We start from the raw sequence: 25002 nt of genomic DNA on the forward strand, positions 1-25002 counted from the left end.
TCCAATTCACTCAAACCAAGGCTCTGATAGCAACTTGTAACGACCAAAAATTTCAACCAAATTAAAACATTTTATTTCATTCAAAAACCATTACGTTCATACATCTTGTTTTCAAAATAGTTTAAACATCAGAGTATCCCCCAGAACCATGTCACATAAATCGTAAAACATGAGGAGCGGTACGATCACGCCTTCGCCTTGCCACGATCTCCTGAAGCACCTGAAACAATAAACCACAACTGTAAGCCCGAAATCTTAGTGAGTTCCCCCAAAGTACCCATACACACATAAACATACGCATACAGCAAAGAACAACATACTACGGGTCCAATCAACCTTCCAGTTGGAATACCCCTGGCTCTCAACCATCGGGTTGGAATGCCCAAACACCTATACGTACAACAATAACTATTATGGGTCCAGTCATCTTATAAGATGGAATACCCCAGGCCCCTCAACCATCGGGTTGGAATGCCAACCTACTATGAGTCCAATCATCCTACCGGGATGGAATACTCCTGGCCCACAACCATCGGGTTGGAATGCCCCACTCCCTATACATACAGTAACTACTACTACTATGGGTCCAATCATCTTGCAAGATGGAATAACCCAGGCCCACAACCATCGGGTTGGAATGCCAACCTACTATGAGTCCAATCATCCTACCGGGATGGAATACTCCTGGCCCACAACCATCGGGTTGGAATGCCCCACACTAGTAAACATGCACACATAACAGGCAACCACAGAATACTCTACAAAACCAACATACTAGGGTCGTATCATCCTACCGGGATGGAATACCCTCGGCTACTTCTCAACATACATAACCCGCAGGTAACCTCTTACCGGTGTATATAAGGCAAGACCAACTACATGTTTATACTCATAACTGCTACCCAACTACCAGGGTGCTGATCCAACAGAACTAGCCATCTCTTAACTATCCATTCCTCTAGGATACTAAGCTAACAAGGTATATCCTCATATCATCATCCTATATACTAGGATACTAGCAAGCATAACATCACACAATATAACAAGCTCTAAACAACAATTCAAAGGGTCGGACTTGGTGCATTAGACCCTTGAGTACAGTGAGGATAACTCACCTTGCAACTACCGAAATCCTGCAAATCTCTGACTGCTGACTCACTGGAAATCCCAACTATCACATGCAAATCATCACATTAGAATCCAACATGACTTTCTAGGCCAAATGCCCACAACACCCATTAAGTCCATTATCCTCTTATTGGGCCAAGACTCAAAACCAAATCCTCATGTAAAGCCCAATATTGGCTTAATTTACTAAATTGGGCCCACCTTTCCAAACGGGCCTAGATCCAAGGTCCATAATAATTATTGGGTTCAATTTACTCCATCCATATTCTTCAGTCACGGCCCAAGCCTAGCTAGCCCAATAACAGCCCAATTACTCAAGGCCCAAAATTGAAAACCCAACAAAGGGCGTACGCTGGGCGTACTCCTCTGGTACGTGGGGCATACGCTTGTTTGTACCAAAAATCCTTCCAAGGGCTTAATGGCTTAAGCACTTAAGCCCATATGCTAGATCCAGTGACCAAAAAGGCCTAGGACTCATAAAGTCTCAATCTTTATCCTTTTGGATGTCCATAAGTCTCTTAACTCAAGGTCTTAACCCATTAAGACCTTCCCACTTCTTACATGGGACAACCAAAGCCGTTGGGACCTTATTTTTCTTACTCAAGACCTCTCCAATGGTCTGAAAGGACAACTCATCTTAACCAAAACACATCATGCATCAAAATGGGGGTTTTGGGACAAGAATGGTGTCAAAACTTCACCATACATAGATCTACACAAAGTAGATGTCAAGCAAGAAGCTTTATACCTTTAGGAGCTCTTGAACCACCAAAAAACTTCAGATCTACACGCTGGCCTTCTTCCTCTACTCACTAGATGCAACACCTTCTTCTCAAAACACTCCAAATTCACTTCAAAAGCTCACACACTCAAGGAGTTGGCTAGGGTTTGGGGAAAACGGCTCTAAACAGTGGAGGCTAGGGTTTGGGAGGGTTATGAGCTCTTAAAGTTGTTCAAATAGCCTCCACACCCGAAATATTAGGGTTTCTAGATGATAGGGGTACGTTGGGCGTACGTCGAGGGACTCCGCGTTCATTTACTCCATTACGTTGGGCGTAACCCAGCCTAGGTTGGGCGTACCCACGCGTGTCCCAAAGCATGCATGGCCTTTCTTTGACAACTTTTTCCATTAAGTGCCATAAGTGTCAATATCTTCAAAGTGTCATAACTCCTTTATTCTAAGTCTGTTTCCGACGAACTTTATATCCACGAAAAGGTGGCGAGAAACCCTACGCTTCTAGCAACACAACCCGACCCGAAGCCTTCTCAAATTAAACCCATTGCCCATAAAAGATCGAAACGCCCTTACTCTTGATCTCGAGGACCCATAAATAATTACTTTTAGAACAGGGCGTTACAATTGTTGCATGTAGGTATCTTAGAGGACCCGAGATGATTCTTCAGAAAAGTATGGATAGGTGTGAAAGGTACTATCGGGCCTATACTACATGAAGCATAAGATCCATACTTGAATCGAGGAGAGTTTCGAGGATTCTAAGGGTTGGTTGGGATAGATAGCATGGTTTGATTCCATGATTCATGGCAGGAGTTCCGTATTTGTCGATCTTTTGGTTATGGTTGCTCAAGCATAACGATGGATCTAGTAATTGTTTTGGGCCAGAGTGCCGATATCGGTTTGGTTTGAATAGTGCAGACCTAGGTGAGTTTGTTGGTTTTGAGGTCTCGAAGGCCTTGCTCGTGGCCATGCATTTGAGTCGCGGGACTCAAGAAGGAAACAATTGTTATGATCGGCTTGAGGATTTTAGCTGGAAGCTGAGTGGTTGACAGATGGATTGGAATGTCGCTAAATATGGCGAGGATTATGTCCTGACAAACTTCCGAGAAGAAATGAGCAGGCTTGAGACTTTCAGAGTTAGGATGTAAACCCAACATGGGGGCTAGTTGGTTGCGGTGATTGGCGGCAGTAGGACAACGTGAGTAAGAAGGAGGATTGATGTGGTACGGATGCTTAGTGATGCGATCCAAGGTTTGTTTCCCTTGGATATAGGCAGGTCAGGTACCAAATTGTCCGTCGGGATTACATACAAGGAATGTATGTCTTGGATAGTAAGTTGTTGTTTGCTTATGTATTTGCATGAAATCCTTAATGTTAAAGGTAATTATGATTGGAAAATTTATGAGGTCTTCATCTTAAATTCAGAATCTCTCAGGGTTTGCTTGGTACTTATTTGGAAGATCATCTTGTGTGTGTTATACATTCCAAGAGTCAGGGACGGTTTGTCCCTGGTCGATCCGATTTGAGACATGGTCGGTTTCAACACCAGTAGGTGGTGTTTTGAACCCTAAGTAGGGGAGAACCGGGTATTCTGCTTGGAGTATTATCGATCTTTTTGAGTTCATGATGTTGGAAGAAAGGCTCATAGGGATATACGTTGCTGGTATGTGGAATTTCGGTTCGAGATTTGGTTAAGGCAGGGGTATGGAGTAAGTGGTGATAAGATGCATGTAATCAGGAGGTGCATTGGTTGTCTCTCAGCAGAAAGTTTTGTCCAAGAGCTCATTGTAGCTATTGGTTCCTTTTGGGGTGCCAATGAATAGATGAGGAGCTGCAAGGATCACTCAGGTTGAGTATTGATTTCGGAGGGAATTTGTTGTTTGGATTGTTATTTTTAGTTTAGAGTGCGTAGATTCCGATCGGTGTAAAATCGGGAGCATTCCAGACATGGGTTGAGGGTCGGGTACGGCATTCCAGACTCATGTTGTGGGCTCGAAGGCAATCCAGACCTATACTGAGGACCTTGTAGGGGTATTTCAGACATAGGTTGTGGTCCCAGTGATCATGATTGTTTATTTCTCCCTCTTGTGGTACTTTCGGTATTGGTGCATGGTTGGAAGTCGGGAGACTCACGAACCAACTGGTTAGGATAAAATAAGTAGTTAAGCATTATTCATCCATCAGAAAGTCTCTTGCGGAGTGTTTGCATTATAAATCTCATTTGTTCGCGTGCTGTTATTAGGGGTTTGGTTACCAAGGTTGGGTTTCGGTTATGAAGTCTCGAATCATAAAGTTCTTTGTGAATGACTCGAGTGATTTGCTAGATGGGGGTACACCTGATCTGTTAGAGGTTAGATGCAGTTTGAAAATTCTTGGATTGATCATCTTTGCTCGTAGGAACAGTGGTTGGTAATGGCATGTCAGGGATTCAAGGGTTTATCTAACATTTTTGGTACATCTTATGGATTTGAAATTGGATGAAGTTTGCGATTGATATGTTTTGAGTATATTTTCTGCATGTTTTGGTGGTGTCCCTAGTCAGGGACTAAGGGTAGGTTCATGAATGGATGCTCATCAGTCTTAAGGTAAGGTTTCTGAGAATAAACTGATGGATTCCTGGTTTTGGGAAGTATCCTGACGTAGATGGTTTCCGATTGTAGTAACGAGAGATTCTGGTTTATGTGGCTCTATCTGGAAGTAGGGTCATACAGTTATGGACAAAAAGAAATTATTGTGCTTGAGCATTTTCAAGTTATTGAGTTGCTTGTTGGTAGTTTGGGATTTATGAGTGATCTCTCAAGTTTTATTTATAGGATGCCTTGATTTTTAAATGTTTAAAGGGATTTTATGGAAAATGTTGGTGTTGTTTCAGAAATCGTAACCGAGACGGATTTCAAGGACGAAATCTAATTCAAGTGGGGGAGAATTGTAACATCCTATTTTTTTCCATTTATGGGTCGTGAAACGGAACTTTATTGTTTAAGGCTTTGGGCATTAAGGAGGAAAAGTTTAGTCCTTGTGGAAGGAGGTAAGGATGGTTAAGAAATTTAACCATTGAATTATGTTTTGGGTCAAAGGGTAGAAAGGGAAAAGTCATAGGTCGGGTTCTTGCATGAAATATGGATTTTTGTTCGAGAAGTTTCTAGTCCAAGGTAGCTAGATGATATTGTCGACCTCTTCAATACCTTTCCGTAGATATAAAGATCGCCGAAAACGGAGTTGAAATGAATAAGTTATGACTGTTCGAAGTTGGTAAGGATTTGGGGGAAATATGAGCTCACGACGTGAGTAATTGGAGCCCACGACGTGACAAGCCATTCAACAGAAATGTTGATTTTCACTGTGCTCACGATGTGAGCATTAGGCATCACGACATAAGAACTGTACAGCCGAAGCCCACACAGTTTTAGGGTTTTCAACACATATAAGGGTTTGTTCCATGTTTTTAGGGCATTTTATGAGCCTCCATCAAGTCTAGATCATTTTGAGTGAAACCCTAGCCTCCCTTTCACCATTTTGAGCCTCCCCTCTCTTCTTCAATCTATTTATGAAGATTTTGGTTCATTTCTAGCTTCAAGAAGAAGAAAGAAGTACTTTAGTGGTGGAGTGGGCAAAGTATCATCATCATTATCATATTTTCCTGCTTTTCGACCCTTGTAAGTATCAAAGGCTCCAACTTTATTGCTTATCATGGATAGAGTTTGAGTTTTGTCCATCTTATTGATGTTATTTCATGGTTGAGTGGAGAAAATCCATAAATTTGGCAACTTTATGGATTCTAAGAGTCCCTAGATCACAATATTGTTCAGATCTGAAAGTTGGTATGGATTTGAGGCATGTATGAAAGAATGAAGCTCATTTCTTCCCTTTTTGACCTAGAAAGTGGACGATCATGTTTGGTGCATGCATGGCCATAAAGGAAACATTTTTATGGACCTTAGGGGTCCCTTTATCTCCAGGATGAAATGGGTTCAAGGACTTAATGGATTAAGGATTTAAATGGTAACCTTTAGCCATAGATAGCGCTCAAGACGTGAGATGCAAGATCTCACGACGTGAGATTCGAGGAGCCCCCATTTTCTATTAAGATCATTGAAACTCACGACGTGAGGAGGAGCGCTCACGTCGTGATGACAGATCATGTGAATTCTTTAACTGAGTTGACTAGGTTGGACTGAGTAGAGTTGTAATTGGACCGAGAACGTTATCACGACGTGACCAAGGCCTGGTCACGATATGAGTATCAACTAATGGAAATGTTGACTGTTGACTTTGACCTTGACCAGGGTTGACCAAGTTTGACTTAAGGAAATTCTGGGTATTTTGTATTGTGTTTAGAATTTGTTCATTTGGTCGGATAGGTGGCTGTTAGAGCTGAGATTCAGAGTTAGGACCTCATCACCTATCGTTCAGACTATAAGGTGAGTTTTCCTCACTGTACTTATGGGTCGAAGGCACTAAGACCGACCCATTGGATTGATATGTTGGTTTACCATATGCTGTTATGCTTTAGTGATCAGTTAAATATGTATCATGGTATATAGGATGTTGTTATGTTGTGGTGATCTGTTAGATCTGTATCCTAGTATATAGGATGTTGTTATACTATAGTGATCTGTTAGATCTGTATCCTGGTATATAGGATGTTGTTATGTTGTAGTGATCTATTTGATTTGCTTGATGTCGGCTGACTGGTTATATGTTTATCTGTTATGTATATGTCAACATGTTATGTGTGTTTGGATTGAGGCGGACCAGTGTAGACTGAAGGCCAAGAGACCTAGGGCGTCCAAGATAGACTGCAGGACTGAGAGGTGTATCAGTCAGGAAAAATGCCTAGAGAACGGTCCAGATAGGCTAAAGACCCGTTGAGACATTCCAGTCATGTTGAAGGTTCTGTGAGTGTTCCAGATAGTCTGTAGGTCGGTGCGGCGTTCCAAATAGGTTGAAGGCTTTGTATGCATGTTGTTTGTTATTTGTTATGTATATGTTGTGGTACTTTGAGGGAACTCGCTAAGCTTTGTGCTTACAGTTTCAGTTTATTGTTTCAGGTGCTTTAGATGATTGGGGCAAGGCGAAGTCGTGACCGTACACATCCTTGGTTTTACTGCTGATTGGATCTTGGGAGACTCTGATTTTAAATCACGTTTTGGGAAACAATGGTTTTGTAAACACTTTTATTAGTGAAGGGGTTGTTTTGAAAAGTTTAAAATTGTTATGATTTTTTGGTTGTTGCAAACTTTCTCTGCACTTACAATCTGGCAAATCCTTAAATTCTTCGTGACAGTGGAAGATTCAACGGACCCTTGATAAACACCATGAGAAAAGATCCTAACCACAAGTACTCTAATGGTCGCCCAACTTCGTCCCCTTATACAAAAATAACCCTACACCCAAACCTCACATACTTGAATCATAAGGTTCCCTCTTCCCACTACACTAAACCCACAAGAATTGAGCCAATCCATAACCTTCCAAGAAAGATACATAATTCTCCCCCACTTAGGGTTCGAATGACTATCAACTGATGTATGTAATCCCAAAGCCTTACATGAGCTTAGCCATGTACACTCCAACATTGACTTACGTTATGCAAAATGGCATATGAAGATCCTTCGAATGATGACTAAACAAACATAAAGAAACCCTTAATCTTAAATGGAGGCCTCAAAAACTCTTCCCATCATCATTGCCTCAATTAATAGATTCGAAAAACTCAACATATAAAACAACTCTCCTTTCTGAATCAGGAACAACTCGAACCTCCTAGGATACACCCAGTCTTCTAAAAACTGTGTCACTTATCCGACTTGTGTCATGTCCTTCACCTAGGCTACCGGACCAAAAGAACAGTTGATTCTCAAATATTCCCTTTCTAAAAGATGGAAACGATTCACCATGAATTGAACAATACCCCCTTGCGGTAGAAAATGATGCGGAGAACACCCTCCTTTTCATATTTCTATCGACTGATACACATATGGTCCTTCCCCCCCCCCCCCTAAATGTGGGAGGTTGGAAGAACATAACTCCTTCATAGAGAACGTCCCAATCCATCGGCCTACCGCCCATCCTCAGGCCGCAACCCTCGGGTCGATCATCACATTTGCATCCTACATGAGTTTTGCGACTTAAATTGGCACTACTTGAACAAGTTCTTCATCACCTTAGACCAACTAACTCATACAAATTAGCACCCTTCAGGTCCAAACTGCCAAGGCCTCTAAGGCCCGAATAAATACCAAGCTCATCTTCCTTCTGGAAACCCATAACCAAAAAGGCTGACGGATATGGAAACACTGCAACGAATCATGGTACCAAACCATACTATCCACCCTGACCAGCTCCTTAGAATCCCCATAATTTTCCTTGATTCGAGTATGGATCCTATGCTTCTAGTAGTACGGGTCTAATACTACCTTCTACACATATCCGTACTTTCCTAAAGAATCATCGTGGATCATCTAAGTCACTTCCCAATGACCATTATCTTAGATCCTCGTGCTAAAAAACATATTAAGGCACTTTCTAGGCTCTCTTAGGATTCCACATCCCATATAAGCATGCTCTAACACTATTCCAATTCCATCAGGAACCCTACCTCACATTGCTCTCAATCGTAGAGGAAACTTCTACAAGTGTCAATTAACCATCTTACGAATACAATTACATGCAATAAATATTAAACAGTCTTTCGATTGAAACATCCTTCCCTACAACGGTTGGAATCAAACAAGAGCTGCACAATAGAGCCGAATCAAGCAATCTAAAATTATTTAATCTTTGTGGCATGCAACCTAACTGATCCACTTAATAGTTAATAAGCATCAATATAGGTCTCACATAACACAAAGCAAACAACATTCAAGCAGCGAAACCAACTTGCAATAAGATATCAAAAGATCAGGAAAATCCTAACACGCCATTCCTGAAGATCCTTAGCCTACTCATTATCAGGCATCTCTACCAGTTCACAAATTAGGCATAAAAGGCATCTCTCCTAAGCAGGCATTCTAGCATGCAACCCTAAGAAGATCCTTATTCTATCTTCTAGCATGCATTTCTAAAATATCACTAATACATATAAAACGAGTGTAGGTATCTTGGCGAATAGTTTTTCTTGAGCTCTGCCTGATTGTACACAATGCATTCTCTCCTTTTGTTATTTAAAAATTATTTATGAAAAACTTTGCAGATCCATAGTTTAAGTTTGCAATCACACAAGTGTTCATTCAATTCTCTCAAACCAGAGCTCTAATACCAACTTGTAACATCCCAAAAACCACGATAAAATTTTTCATTATCATAAAACACATAAATGATTAAATATTGTTTTCGAAACTAAACCATAGAAATCAGAGTATCAAAATTATCTCTCAAAACATAAATCAGCACGAGGATGTGTACGATCACGCCTTCGCCTTGCCCCGATCATCTAAAGTACCTGAAAACATTAAAATCCATAACTGTAAGTCAAAGCTTAGTGAGTTCCCCAAAATACCCCACACAATAATACATATACAATGCATGCACATCGCGTACACAATATAAACTAGATTACCCCCGAACCCACAGTCATCAAACTGGATTGCCCTCGGGCACATAATCATTGGACTGGATTGCCCCTTCCATGCCCACAGCACACGGGTGGAATGCCCACGAGACCATAGCCACAAAGACTGTATTTCCCCTGGGCCCCTAGTCACAAAGACTGGATTACCCCTGAGCCCATAGTCATAAAGACTGGATTGCTCCCAAGTATGTTGGTCTATAGCACAAAGGAGTACTACATCAACCCAACCACACTACATACCAAACAATAATAAGCAAGCACAAGTAATCATAACAGATCTACCAGTCTAAAAGGACACTACAACACACCAACATCCTACACATGAGGATACATACTGAAGTACAAAGTATAGTGAGAAAACTCACCTCGTAGAATCAGAAAAAGTACATCAGCACTCTAACTCCTTGCACTGATTAATCCCTCAAACCGGCTAACACCCAGAATAGATAAATCCTCAATTAACACCTAAATCCTCCAAGTTTAACCCAAAGTCAAATTGGTCAAAATTCAACAATCAACGATCAACTTAGTCAAAGTCAATGCCACGTCGTGGACCCTTCTTGGCCACATTGTGGGAAATACAAGTCAAACAGTCAACATGCAGGACATTACCACATCGTGGGACCTCCTTAGCCACATTGTGGCAATGTCAGGACAAAACAGTCGGGGTTCCAAACTTCACCACATCGTGGCTATCCATTGTCCATGTTGTGGTCATTAACAGAATGCCATTTCTTCTCATTAAGAACTTAATCCCTACAGATCAAGGTTCATACTCTGAAATATAATTCCCCTCATTGACTTAGTGGATAAAGTTTCCAACTTTATCCATTAAGACCATATCCCTAAGCAAGGTCTTAAACCCTAAGTCCAAAATATCATAAATCCTTCATAAAGTATGCATGGCTCCAAGGACAAGATCAAGCTTCCAACTTTCCATAATGAAAAGGTCCATAAAATAATCATTGGTGCTTAAAAGGGGTTGGATTCATCTCAACTCTAAGCACACCACCAAGAAGGGACCAAAAGCATAAAAATGGACCACAAGCTAGATTTAACAAACTAGAAGTAAAGGTTGAAGCTTTATACTCAAAATGATTCAGAAACATGAAGAAGATGATGGATCTAGGCTTGCTCTTTTGCTTCTTACACTAAGATGGACTTCCTTCCTTCCTTTACAAGCTCCACCAAATCAAGGGAACTACCTCAAGATCAAGCCATCTGTGACATCCTCAATTTCACGGCCAGAAAAGACCGATTTGTTTATGCTTTGTTTTAAAATCAGAGTAATCTTTTAAAGAAAACAGTTGCGGAATTTGTTCCCAAACAATAAATGATAAAACTTTATCAAAATATTTCTCAAAGAGAATGTACTTTTCATTAAATAATAAAACCTTGGGATGTCATGTTCCGATATAGACCAAAAGCATAAACAGTATAAAATAGACCTTACAACAGTTATCTATAACTATTGATCTATGATCCAAAATCTCTCATCATATCAATCAACTTATGCTCTTGTGTCACTACCTGTGATACAAAGAAAACTGAGCGGGTCAGGCTTGCGAGCCTGGTGAGCATATAGGGTTTTCAACCCACAATAATATAATTGTTATATTTAATCATCAAACAATCAACCTAATTACCCATCCCCATTATCTTCTTTATTTTTTAAGGTTTTACCCTAAGAATCAACTATTCCCCATTCATTTATTCCTAAGGATTATCCTAAGGAATTGGCACGAAATCCATTGTTGCCAGAGTTTTCTCAACAGACACTATATTCGTAGCTACCAAGCTCTAACTCTATAGTCGTCGGGATTTATCTCGTTTATTGACAGTATTGGTTCTAAGACTCCTCTAGTAATACATATCAACGGGTTTTTAGAGTACACCGGTGAACATCAAGTCCACAACACCTATAAGTTGCGAGTCTACTAGTGTTCCACAAGACTGTCTAGAATAGTCTGTGGTTGTCATCCCTACTTTGCTGAATGATGGGGGCCATCGTTTGGGTAAAGGTTTCACTCATTTTTCACCTATCACCCTCATCTCATGATCTATATCATCTTTCGTCTCATCCTCAAACTAATCTTTCCTCACACACCAATTATTTCATCTACTAATGTTCTACCCAACATATTTGTAGATATAAATTACATATATAGTTTAAATCATTTAAAAACCTGTATAAAACATTCATTCAACATCAATATCAAGTAAACAAACAACGTATAAACATATAGCATGTATTTTATGGCAAATACTTTATATCTATGCGGTAGAAGAAAGTAACTACACACTCACTTGTTAAGATGATTGTCGGACAGCACTACGACTCTTCAAGTAGTATTCTTTGATGAAACCGAGATATCTTCACAAAAATCGGGCTTCTCGCAGGTAGAGTTTTTGCTCGACAACTCTATTTCTCGGGATCTTTGAGGCTTCGGGACTTGTTTCGGGTCTCGGGATGATATTGGGGCTTCAGCGGTATAACTTGCCAAGTAAAAGAAAGTTAAAGGGGGTGAAAGGAAAGAAATTAGCAAACAACTTCGGCTGGCCTCGCATTCTATTTATAGGGTAAGGCTGGCCTCCGAACACAGCGCATTCCTCGGACGAACGCAGTGTGTTCCGGTGCATCATTGCTTACCGAGATTCAGAAGTGATGGCTATGTGACTAGAGGGGAACGTGGCCAATCTGAGGCCTAGTAATGAATGTGGGGCGTTCCTCCTTTGGTATGCGTGCCTCGAACTTCATAAAATCATAACTCTCGCATACGATCTCCGTTTTCAACGTTCTTTATATCCACACATAGGTGAGATTATGCTCTACAACTCTCGTTTAGACTCCGTCGGCTAATTTTGACTTTAAATTTTATTATATTATTTTTAGTAGGCCGGGACAGGAAAACTCTGTTAGGAATTCACAGCTCCTTCAGCTGACGTCCGTTTTCGTCTGTCTTTTTACCGTTGGACTACTATCGACGAGATCTTCAATTCTTGTTTAGATTGTTTCGGCTAGAAACCATTTGATCTCATATTCGAACCTTGGGCTGCATACCGCTAAGTCGAAACTTCGAAAAATCATAACTTCCTCATATGAAGTCAGATTTAGACGTTCTTTTTATGCACGCTCTCATTTTAACGTATTCTACGACTTTCATTTAGATCACCAAGGCTAAATATCGCTCTATCGTAAATTATAATGGGGCTGAAGGTGAGTTGCACTTGATCCCACATAGGCTTGGAAGGAGAACGAAACATTTCCTTATAAGGGGTGTGGATACCTTCCTTGTCACAACGCGTTTTAAAGTCGTGAGGGCAGCAGATCTCATAAGAACTCTGCAGTTAAGCATGCTCGGGCGGGAGTAGTACCAGGATGGGTGACCCCATGGGAAGTCCTCGGGCCGAGTGGCCCAAAGCGGACAATATTGTGATACGTTCCAGAGGGGGATGTTACACCATCAAGCTCAAACTCATGGAAAGGAGCCTAGGGTTTCGAGATGGGAGATGTAGGCTGAAGAATATGACTTAGAATGGGAGTTAAGGTGTTTATATATGATAGAAACCCTAAAAATCTCGGGTTTGGGATGAAGCGGTTACCATATCATGGCCATCCTCTTGCCATGTCATGCAGCCCACCAAATAAACGCGTTCCATATTAACCTTGTCATGTTGTGGGCATCACAGCATCTCGTCGTGGCCTAGGGTTTTCTCCAAAAACCCCATCTTTTTATTTTGTTAAGTCTTAGCTGATCTATTCAGGAAAAACAAGATGTTACACATAATGTTTCAACTCACCAAAATAGATGGTTAAATAATCGAGCTCATGAGTAGTGAACACTAGGTACAACCCTCAACTTTTGATCATTTTATAAACTAGGAACTAATGAACCATCACCTTAGGCCACACAAGAGGTAGTTAGTCATGCTTGTGCAACGTAACGGTTATCTATAAGTCTACTCATGCAAATCTATATCAACATTTAATTGTCAAAGCCCACATGGTTTAGTAGTAGATGGAAACTTGGAATCCTCAATCCTTGTGACAGTAGTAGACGGAGACTTGGAATCCTCAATCCTTCTTTTCTTCAGTTTTTTTTTGTTCACACTCATGTCGGGTGTTAGCTCTTAGTCATAATGTCAAAAAATAAAATAATAATATAAATTAATAAAATAAAATAAAAAATCAATTGGTATACTTTTCTCAGTGAACAACGGTTCAACTCATGAGCTCTTACCCTTAAATTTATATAAAACACACTAAATTTAGAATTTTATATATATATATATATATATATATATATATATATATATATATATATATATAGGGGAGGGTTCAATTGAGAAAAAAAAAGGTTGAGAATGGGGGAATCATTCTCAGCCAATCATTTATTTTTGTCGCAAAAACCTCCAACGTACCGGCAGAAATGGGAAACGAATGCACATGTGTTTTCCAACATAACATATTTCCTTAAACTATGCTAATCATTACCTTAATATATACAAAAACATAGTTTTTTTTGTTTTTTTTTTAATTTTTATAATCTATTTTTATCAAAAAATGATTTTAAATAGACCAAAATTAATGATTTTTTATTCTCTACAAATATACATCCATATTGATATAGTTTTAAGATAAAATAAAAAATTTATTTTTTATATATTTTCAGCTATCGTTATTCATAAATGAATAACAATGCATCAGGTTTTATTACAGTACATTCGTTATTCACTTATGAATAAAAAGTATGATTTTTTTTTTTTACAATTTAAGTATCATTCATATATGAATATAGTATATAATAAACATAGTATATTCATATTTTAATATTGGACGATGAATTCACTTGTGAATATTAACATAGTATATTCACTTGTGAATATTAGATGGTATATTCGCTTATGAGTATTAAATAATATTTCATATGTGAATATTACATAGTATTACATGGTATATCACATGTGAATATTACAGAGTATATTCACTTGTGAATATTATATGATATATTCACTTATGAATATTACACAGTATATTCACATATGAATATTACAAGATATATTCACTTATGAATATTGAAGGTATTTTGACAAATATATATAATTTTTATATGTTGCTCACATATGAATAACATACAGACTTGCATATTTGTTTTGTGTTTTTAATAATCATATACTGATTCAGGTGAGAAAACATATTCATATGTGAATATAACGTGCTAATTTAGTTTATGCATTTCATCAAACATTTGGAGTGCAAACAAGTAAACTATTTTTAAAATGTTAAAAACATCAAGTTATCAATTCCAAATCATCATATACTTCCGATTTCGACTTCAGATGCGACATCCTATCTCTGATCGATTTCTCAATTTGATTTTGATTTCCGAAAATCCGATTGGGAACCTATGATTACCGATTCTAAGTCCCTCAATGTCGACTGTGACTGGGAGTCCAGAACTCCGATTCCAATTTCATGAACAGCGAAGAAATTCCGGTTTAGTTGAAGAAATCTGGATGATTATTGAAGGTTGGAGAAAAATTTTGATGATGAACGAATAGTTATCGAATTCTCTATAGTTACGTATTTGAGATTGAAGGTTATTACGATATTTACAAGTTTGCCACCGTGTCTTTTATGCTTAGATTAAATGAGTGGCTAAGAATGATTCCCCCATTCTCAACCTTTTTTATTTTCTCAATTGAACCCACCTCGATATATATATATATATATATATATATATATATATATATATATATATATATATATATATATATATATATATATATATATATATATATAAAGGGTTAGGATTAAATATGAATCACAATTATTGTGTGAATGTGTGACAAAATTATAACCATTAGATTAAAAATAATGAAGAGATGTGATTGTAAGGAACATGGTATTAACATGGACTAACAACTATTATATAATTACCCTTAATTAATTGTAGAGAAAACTAAGATATTTTATTAAAAGAAATAAATGAAAATTACATACATTTTAGGCAACTAAGTCACATTAATTACTAAAAAACAAAATTTAAATAAATACAAATTAATATTTTTAAATGCTTTGAAAATTCAGTTTCTATTCTTATAATTAGAAAAAAATAAATTTTTATAAAAGATCGATTTGAAAGTCTCGTAGGATGTAATTCAACTTTATTCTTATCATTCTCATTTTCGAAGAATAAGTAGTAAATTATAAGTTCATATATCTTATTCTAAGAGTAATAGTTACATTCTTCAAAACAAAAAGAAAACAAAAACAAAAAAAAAAATAAAAATAAAAATAAAAATAAAAATTTCATGAAGACTAAAAAATTAAATAGAATTGGACAAATTCTTGAAGAATAATATAAGATTTTGAAAAATAATAGAATACATTCGTAAAGAAAAATACAATAAAGCAACCCTCTTAAAGTATTGTACATGCATTCTTTAAGAATATGATATAATAAATTCTGTATATTGAAAATTCTATAAGAACGCTTTCATGTTTTTTGATTGATTTTGTATATTAAATGTGTGCATTCTTTAAGAATACAAATTAATTGTTTTGAAATTTAACTTTTCAGGTCAGTTTCTTAGAGATTGATTTATCCGTTTTCCATGTGACAATTAAATTTTAATTCTTGAAGAATAATTGTTCTCACATAGTCTTTCTTTTTTGACCTGCAACTTTTGCTCAGGAAAATCTTGGTCTGTGTTGAACTTTTGGAATCAAAATCGTCAAATTCAAAAGCGAATAAAGATATGAAGTTTGTAACCGAAACCATTATTTAAGGAAATACACGACTTCATTTTTTGGTTAGTAAAATAATTATATGTAAACTTCCAAAATTAACTTTTATTTGTTTTATTAATCATTTATTATTTTTCTAAATTCTCATTGGTTCACACATTCACACAATAATTAAGGTTTATATATGAACCTAACTCTAAAATACTTATTGGTGTTTACTTAATTGATTCAATACTAGTTAATTGTTATTATTGATTCTTTCCTTGGTATGGAATTGATATTATAGTTGGCTTGATTTTTTAATGTAAGACATAATGATTTTTCAATTTCATCGTGTTTTGACTTTTGAATTTTTTAAATATATGTTTTAATATAAAAGTGAGATTCTTTAATTGGTTTGGATTTTTTTTAATATATGTTCTTAATTTATAAGTGAATTTCTTTAATTGGTTTGCATTTGTGTTTATAATTGTTCTCCTTTAACTCATTGTTTTAATTTTTGAATATAAAAGTCAGTTTACTTTTGATATATATATATATATATATATATATATATATATATATATATATATATATATATATATATATATATATATATATATATCATTTTTTCATCAAGTACTGTTTTGTTAGATATATTTTCTTCAGCGTTTCACTTTCTGCCCTCCCAACCCACGTCTTTCATAAATATATTCCTCTCAATCCATACTTTTTTGTACAGTTTAAGATATCGATAATACCTCTTCCATCCCGCTCTTCTTCCCTTCCTCTAAGTATCAAGCTCTAAGAAAATTTATTTAATAATCTATTCTTAAGGATAAAATTATATCTTTTTGTTTTTTTTTTGTTAGGTTGCTTAAAGTCATATAACCATTATTATAATGACTCTCTTGACTTGCAGGAAGTACCACACGAATGCTGCCTGCAAAATATAACTTAATTACAGGTATACAACTATTAATATAATGATTCACGTCTTAATTACTCACTCGGTTATGTTATTCCCAATATAAGTTTGTCAAGCATGTTATTACATCTAAATACACACTCAAGGCCAGCTAGTTATGCGGATGTTTGGGTATGTTATTTCTTAGTAATTATCATTCAAGAACTATAAAGAAAAAAAGGTCAAATTTTGTTAATCTTCTAAACTTTTTTAAAAAAATAACAAAATAGTAAAAAATAAAATAAAATAAAATAACCCATATAGCCATCAAAATTGTAGGTAGAGAGCTTCATGGTGTGCCATTTTGTCATTTTTGTTGTATTTTTTAGGTTACACATACGTTTTAATCAAAACTACTTTTTTTTTTTTTTTTTTTTTTGAATTTTGCTATTTTCACATGAGAATCACATGAAATCTAGTCATATGTGATTTCCTCTGTCTGATCTGCGCTTTCCTCTCGTAGATCTTATCTCTGATTCCTCTGCATGATCTGCGCTTTGCTCTCGTAGATCTTACCTCTGATTTCTTATCTTCAATTAAAAATGTACAAATATCTAATGCATAAGGTCATGCATTAAACATTTTTACAATCTCACTTTTGTAAATATATGGATAATTTTTATAAACCTTAAATCGTATTGGCTCATACGAATTACGAAATCACGGTTTGTGAAGGAAATCACAGCCCATTATGGCAAACCGCGACCCATTAAGTGTCACCTATACAGTGGCTATTTATTTAATTTTTAAAATTTTCAACTATTTTTTGAAAAATAATTATACAATTATACTAAATTTGTGTTTTCCTCTAATTATAATGACAAAATCTCAATAACAAGTTCTACCATTCAATGTAATCAAAGATAAAACCTATTAATGCAACAAATATACTTTAACTCTTTTCACTTCTTAAAAGCAAATACGATGGCTACACAAATTTACAAATATCGTATGCATGTATGGGCGATGTATTTATTTTATTATTATTATTATTATGTATGTAAACATATATACATATGATCTCTTTCATTCCTCTCTTGGAATCCATCTACTCCACCACATGCTCTTCCTTCCTTGGTTAAATTCGTCCATGCTTTCATTCAATGTTTTCAAGACCTTCCTTTGAAACCGAAGGACGGATGCAAGAACATTTCTTTGTGCATTTGCCTTCTTCTTTGGCTTTATTTCCTACAATTTAAAAAAAAAACACACAAAAATATGCAGTTATCACGGTCACAAACTAAAATAGCAGTCACAACCGTGATTTGGAATCACGGTTTTTTCATATATTAAATTTTATATAATATAATTATAGAGAAAAATTAACGTATATAAAATGTGTAAAGAAGCTACAATTGAGTACTAACGAACGTATAATTAATATTTTTAACATGGTAATTGAGCAAATAAGCAAACCCAAAGCCTAAATTTTATTAAAACATTAGTAAAAATAGTGCGGATGCGTTTAGTTGTAGAAAATTATTTTCATTTTTCAGAAAAAGAGTTGAGTTTTCATTTTTAGTTTTCAATGAAAATTTTAAAAAACACGTTTGGTTAAAACCGTTGGAGTTTTTATTTTCCGTTTTAACTGTAAAAACCACTTTTCTAATTTACATATAATTTGGAAAACAGAAAATTTACATTTTTTGAAAAAATTTTGAAAATTGAATCAACCAAAAAGAACATGTTTTCAAAATTTCCGTTTTCATTTGCAAATCTTCATGAAAAATTAGAAAATTTTCCAAAACCAACTTTAAAATTTCATTAAAAAAAGTTATTTTTCCAATTCCAACAACCCTGAGCTGTTAACCCTAAAAAACATCACGTCGGATGTAATCAAGTACACAGTGTGGCCCGCCCGCTAAGCCCATGTAGCGGCTCGACATAAGTGGTGTGTGGGACCCACAACCACACGGCCACACTGTAGTTCCTGTAGTTCCTGAGACTCACACCCTAATTGCTCAGACCCACACCCACATGGCGGCTCGACATAAGTGTTCTCTGGGACCCACACCCACACAGTGTTCTCTGGGACCACACCCACACCCACACGGAGACTCAAACCCTGGAACCACGTGTTAAATTGATACTACATACGATTAAATTGTTTGAAAACGTACTTTAAGTGCTTGAAGCTCAGCTTCAGTGAATCCACCATCTTTCTTTGTACCCGATCTAGCCATAAGCTCAACGATCCATTTCACAGCTTCACTATAATCCTGTTGTGTGGCTCTGAAAAACTGCAGTCTAAGATTCTGCATAATCGACAAAGCAAGAAGACCTTCTTTATCAAAATACGGATGTGCTAAAGCAGCTTTTGCACTAACTCTTTGTCGAGCTTTGTATCGAACCATACAAGTCAAAAGCTCCCATCCGATTCCACCATCTAAATCCAACAACTCGAATCCTCTTCTTAAATCCCCATTTGCACGTGGCTCTACGCTTTTCCTCCATGCAATTAGGTCATAATCGCATCTTTTTAATTGCCGATTGAATTGTATCAGACCACTGTCTGATCGGAATGAAGGAAATGCCTAAAGTATACAGACGCTGTAAATTTCGAAATCTTGTTCTTGATAATTGAAATTGATTATATGTAATTAATTATTGGTTGTGTTGCGTACCATTTGTAGTAAAATTAGACCAGTGCTGTAAATGTCGAATCGATCTGGGAGGTTTAACTGTTCATGGTTGAAATTTTGAAATTAATAACATCGAATTTGAAGAAGATATAGTATATAATTCCTTAGATAAGGAGATAAGATGACATCAATGGAGGCTTTTATTAAACCTGCCATAGAACGGGAGAAAGTGCGGCTGCAACCGGAGCTGATGGAGCAGATGGAGTTTGTGTGCTCATAATATATTGCTCAGGTGCTGCGTATCTGAAAATTTTGATCGATTTCTTCAATTGTGTAAAAATTTTAGGGTTTAATTAAATCTTGAAACAAATTTGATGTGATTTTTAATACCTTGGATCTAAAAGAAACTCTTTGGGTATATAATTGATGCCTACTCGCAAATCTGCTGCAGCTCCCAAATCGATAATCTTGAATGTTCGAGACCCTGATCGAGTAAAAATTTTTACTATTTGAAGTAGAAAATTAAGGAATTTGAATAATATGTTGTGTAATGTGTGTATACCTTCGGAAAAAATAACATTTTGAGGTTTGATATCTCTGTGAACAATTCCTGTTGAGTGAAGCCCATCTAATGCAAACAAGAGTTGTCTGAGAATTGTTTGAATGATTCGATTTTCTCTTTCTAATCCTTTTGGTAAGTCTTGCACTTCTCCAAGAATCATTGATTCAACCTGAAAATATTTTTAGAAAACAAGATGCGTTTTCAAAATGATGAATTAAGTACTTAATGAGTTAAGGGTATTAAGTCTTGAGATAAGTTACCAACATTATAGGGGAACTCTTTACTCTGAATCAAATCTGCAAGTGTGGATTCCCCTTCGAATCTCCATATGAGCCAATATTCGGCTTCTTTCTTTGAAGATTTCTAAGAAATATAGTCAAAAAAAAGTAATTGAATAAAGAAATATGTAAAAAGTTGAAAACTTTTTGTGTTTAGAGTCTACTAGATTATACCTCAAGAAAGCCATAGAGGAAATCAGCACAACTATTTGAACAAGCTCTCCTCACACGCTCATTCATCCATATCTCAACAGCACCATATTCTGTAGCTTTTTTAAGAACTAAATCGCCTTCCTTTTAGGAAATACAAGAAAAAAAATCATATGTTTTCAGATAATTGAAGGTATTTGAACTTGAGTATGGAAAAGAAACTGGTCATATGGTTTTTTTCAAGTTATTTTCTCTTTATCTAGAATGAAGTTCTCTGAGGCATTTTGACAAACATGTGGTGGGTACCTTGGAAGATGGTTTCTTCGCCCAGGAAACTCTGTAAACGACACCAAAAGCTCCCTCACCCAACTTCTTTCCCAACACAAAATCATCCTGTAGTAATTATAACACAACACAAAACCCACAACACCATGTATTTCAAGATTAAAACATGTTCGAATCGCAAGAATTGAGTTCGAAAGTAAGAACGAGATTGTATCTATAAAACACTCACCTTTTTGTATGTAGGTCTGAATAATCTTTCAACAAAAGCAAGAACAAACATATCCCAAAACCCAGGGGCAACACCAGGGGTAGCCCAAAGGTAAGAAAGGGTACCCAAAGCCAAAACAGCACCAGGGATCGTGAGTGTTAACGCATTCGATCTTGGTAATGTGCTTCTGTAAATCATATCACCACACTCCATCACTGTACAAGGAAGACCAACTCCAACGCCCAAAAACACATCATGAACAAAATCAACCAACTGAACTCCAGCGACAACAGTCGAGTGTAAATTCGGCCTCAAGATTGTGACTTTTGATCCATGTGAAATGGGTTCTTGTAAAGGCTTGAGTTTTAACCTTTTGCCTAAAAATGGAGATGGTGGTAACGAATTGAGGGAGTTGAGCTTAACGGAACCACCTCCAAATCCTACTCCGACTCCTCCTGCTGATATAGTTGCCATGATATCAGTCGATGTATGTACGTACATATTTACATTTACATATACTGTTTTCTTTTCAGCTGGATCTTGCTTGAATTTGAACCAGTAACACCTCTGTTTGTTCTTGTTCTTGTTCTTGTTCTTGTGCAACACATATGATTTTGTGTGAGGGAGATAAACCAGACTGAAGGTTTAGGGGAGTAATTCAGGTATTATTCGTGGAGAGGAATTTGTTAGAGTGGATGGGATAATAACGACCACAAATGAATAATGATACGTGGAGTCACAATCACTTGCTGGGGGAAGCCTTGAAGGCAATCCTCGTTTGATCAAATTATCTTTGGGGAAATAGATTAGAAGTTAGAACTATTTCTTCCATTTTAATTGGTTCTCTCATTGATTTTTATTTATTTTATTCAAACATGACGAAATTTTACTTCTCAACTGTTGTAATATAAACTATAGAGGTTTTCAGGAAACCCGATTATTTGATTAGGCTCAGCCCAAGACTTGTAAGAGGCCCAATTGAATTGCGTTCCCGAATGTCCTACTCGACCCGGTTATGAGGGATGGTTATGGAATATGTATTATTTGGACCAAGTCTCTTGACCTATTACTATAAGTATTAATGTATCATCCGTTCTTTTGGATATATCAGTTCGATCCGATCCAATTAAGTAAATCCAAATTGATTTCGGTTTTTAAAATATTGATCCGAATAATTCAAATTAAATTCAAATCCGATCCAATTACAATTCGGTTGGATCGGTTTTATAATTCGGTTTTCAAAAAGTAAAAAACATTTTAAAATAACATATAATTATAATATTATCCAATTTTTATAAAAGAAGCAAAAAATATTTAATTGCAATTTAAAATTTATAAACTACTAAGAATGTATATTATAGTTTAATATTTAATAGATAAAAAACTTTTAAGAAAAAATGCATATTAATGTTTTTTATTAGATAAAACTGTTTGAATTTATTTGAAAAAATAAATTATAAAACTAATAAATAGTTATAGTTATTTTAAAAATAAATAAATAATAAATTGTTATTCGGTTTTTTTGGATTATTCGGTTCATATTTTATAAATCAAAACCAATCCAAAATAGTAATTCGGTTTTGTTAAAAACTAATCCAAAAATACGAATATCCGAACCAAATAGTCCAATCCAATTTGTCCAATTAGATAATTCGGTTTTATCCAAATAATTGACAATCCTAATCAAAAAATGTTTATTTGGGAGTTGGGATATTATATTAAAGAATCGGGTGTTAAAATAAATACGTTTGATGATAAGTTTAGATGAAAGTCGTTTAAGATGAAAGTTGATGTTACATGAAACTTTGAAGTATATTTAATGTCTTGAAATCCAGTTTTTTAGTTGATTCGGTGGGTCAACTCGGTTATGTTTTAATTATAAGTTTAGATGAAACCCGTTTAAAATAAAAGTTGAAGTTAAATGAAATTTTAAGTATATTTGATGTTTTAAAATACGGTTTTTTAGTTGATCCGATGCTACCAACATGTCATGGGTTAACTTGGTCTTCAAAATTTCTCATATATATATATATATATATATATATATATATATATATATATATATATATATATATATATATATATATAAAAGACATTTTTATTTGCACCACATGCATGTAAAACCTCCATTACTTTTCAATTTCTTTCTAATAATTATTATAAACTGCTTAATAATGTTAAATTAATGCAAAAACTAAATTCTAATCATAAATTGACTAAACTACAATATTAAAATATCATATTTTACTTCTATTTAGAAAACTATGACTTTAATTTTTTAACATATTATAGTTAACTTATTAGTTTAGATATGTTGTCGTACTTAAGCAATTGTCATTTTAAAGTCACAACTTTTTTATAATTTATGATTTTATGCAAAATAATTAAATTATTAATTTCAATATAATGTTACACGATGAACCTAAATCAAAATTCCAGTTAAACTTGAAAAAAAAATCGATAGACTACTTTATAAATAGTTAAAAATTATAAATTATAATGTTAATCGTAAATTGTAATCCTAAATTAACTAAAAATAAGCATGAAACTATTTCTTATAATCATTAAGAAAATTTCAAATAAGTAGTTTAAAAATAACTTACAATAAAAATAGTTAAAAGTAACATTATATAAAAAAATTATAATGTTATCTTTAAAAACAAAAACAATGTTTGTTGTTTTAAATAATTACAACCAAAGAAACTAACAATATTTATCAAATAAATTTTAAAAAAGTTAAATTTCTAAAACCAAATTAAAATAATTAAAAAATTAAATTTCTGAAATGAACAGCTCGGTCTGATACAATGGAGACCGGAACCCCATGAAAAGCAACAATCTCCCGAACATACACATCGGCCAAGTTTTCGGCCGAGGAACCCTCTCGGATGGCCAAAAAGTGGGCACTTTTGGTCAATCGATCCATGATGATCCAGATAGCAACAAAACCCTTGGTAGTCTTCGGTAGCTTGGTGATAAAAATCCATGGTGATATGTTCCCACTTTCACATGGGAACCTCGAAAGGTTGTAGCTATCCATGCAGCCTCTGATGCTCAGCCTTGACTATCCTACATGTCAAGCACCTCTTACCATACCATGTTATCTCCTTCTTTATAGATGGCCACCGATAACTTAGTTTCAAATACCGATACATTTTGGTGGCTCCCGGGTGTATCAAAAAGTGAGACTTATGAACCTCCTCCAAAACTATATGCTTGCTCCCAACAGAAACCATAACCCAAACCTGACTACACCAAGTCAACCATCCCCGACTATCGATGACAAATTTGTCGATCTCGCCCCTGATCCTCTCATGTTTCCAGTTCTCCTTCTTGACTCCTTCTGCCTATTCCCCGCTGATCAAATCCAAAAGTAGGGAATCAATGGATATCCTCATACACATATCCCCAGCTAAAGATCCAACCGACTTGCGGCTCAAAGCATCCACGACCACGTTCGCTTTACCTGGATGGTAAAGAATCCTGCAGTCATAATCCTTGATCACATCAAGCCACATGCGCTACCTCATGTTCAGGATTGACTGGTCCATAAGATATCATAAACTCTTATGATTTGTGTAAACGGTACAACGGACCCCATATAGATAGTTTCTCCTAATCTTGAGGGAAAAAAATACTGCCCCCTAACTCCAGGTCATGAGTAAGATAACGTGCCTCATATGGCTGCTGCTGCCGAGAAGCATATACAATCACTCACCCCCTTTGCATAAGAACCGCCCTCAAACCTTCATACCACCATTGGAAATCCACGCTCTTCCTTGTCAGACGAGTGAGGGATACTG

General features: G+C 35.8%; 1 protein-coding gene across 1 annotated transcript; it reads right to left on the minus strand.

Annotated features, from left to right (window-relative positions):
• Positions 1-18022: 18022 nt before the first annotated feature.
• Positions 18023-21986, minus strand: STN7 (Serine/Threonine kinase domain protein). Its single transcript, XM_079012655.1, has 10 exons — positions 21221-21986; positions 21013-21099; positions 20731-20850; positions 20543-20641; positions 20279-20447; positions 20107-20200; positions 19926-20019; positions 19759-19815; positions 19255-19668; positions 18023-18322 (listed from the first exon to the last, which is right to left on the minus strand). The coding sequence occupies exons 1-10, from the start codon at positions 21698-21700 to the stop codon at positions 18161-18163; spliced, it is 1776 nt and encodes a 591-aa protein (XP_078868781.1). The 5' UTR covers positions 21701-21986; the 3' UTR covers positions 18023-18160.
• Between the last annotated feature and the right edge of the window lie 3016 nt (positions 21987-25002).

Source organism: Lactuca serriola, chromosome 8 (assembly GCF_051521515.1).
Source record: "Lactuca serriola cultivar US96UC23 chromosome 8, Lser_US96UC23_V15, whole genome shotgun sequence".
NCBI classification, from domain to species: Eukaryota; Viridiplantae; Streptophyta; class Magnoliopsida; order Asterales; family Asteraceae; genus Lactuca; species Lactuca serriola.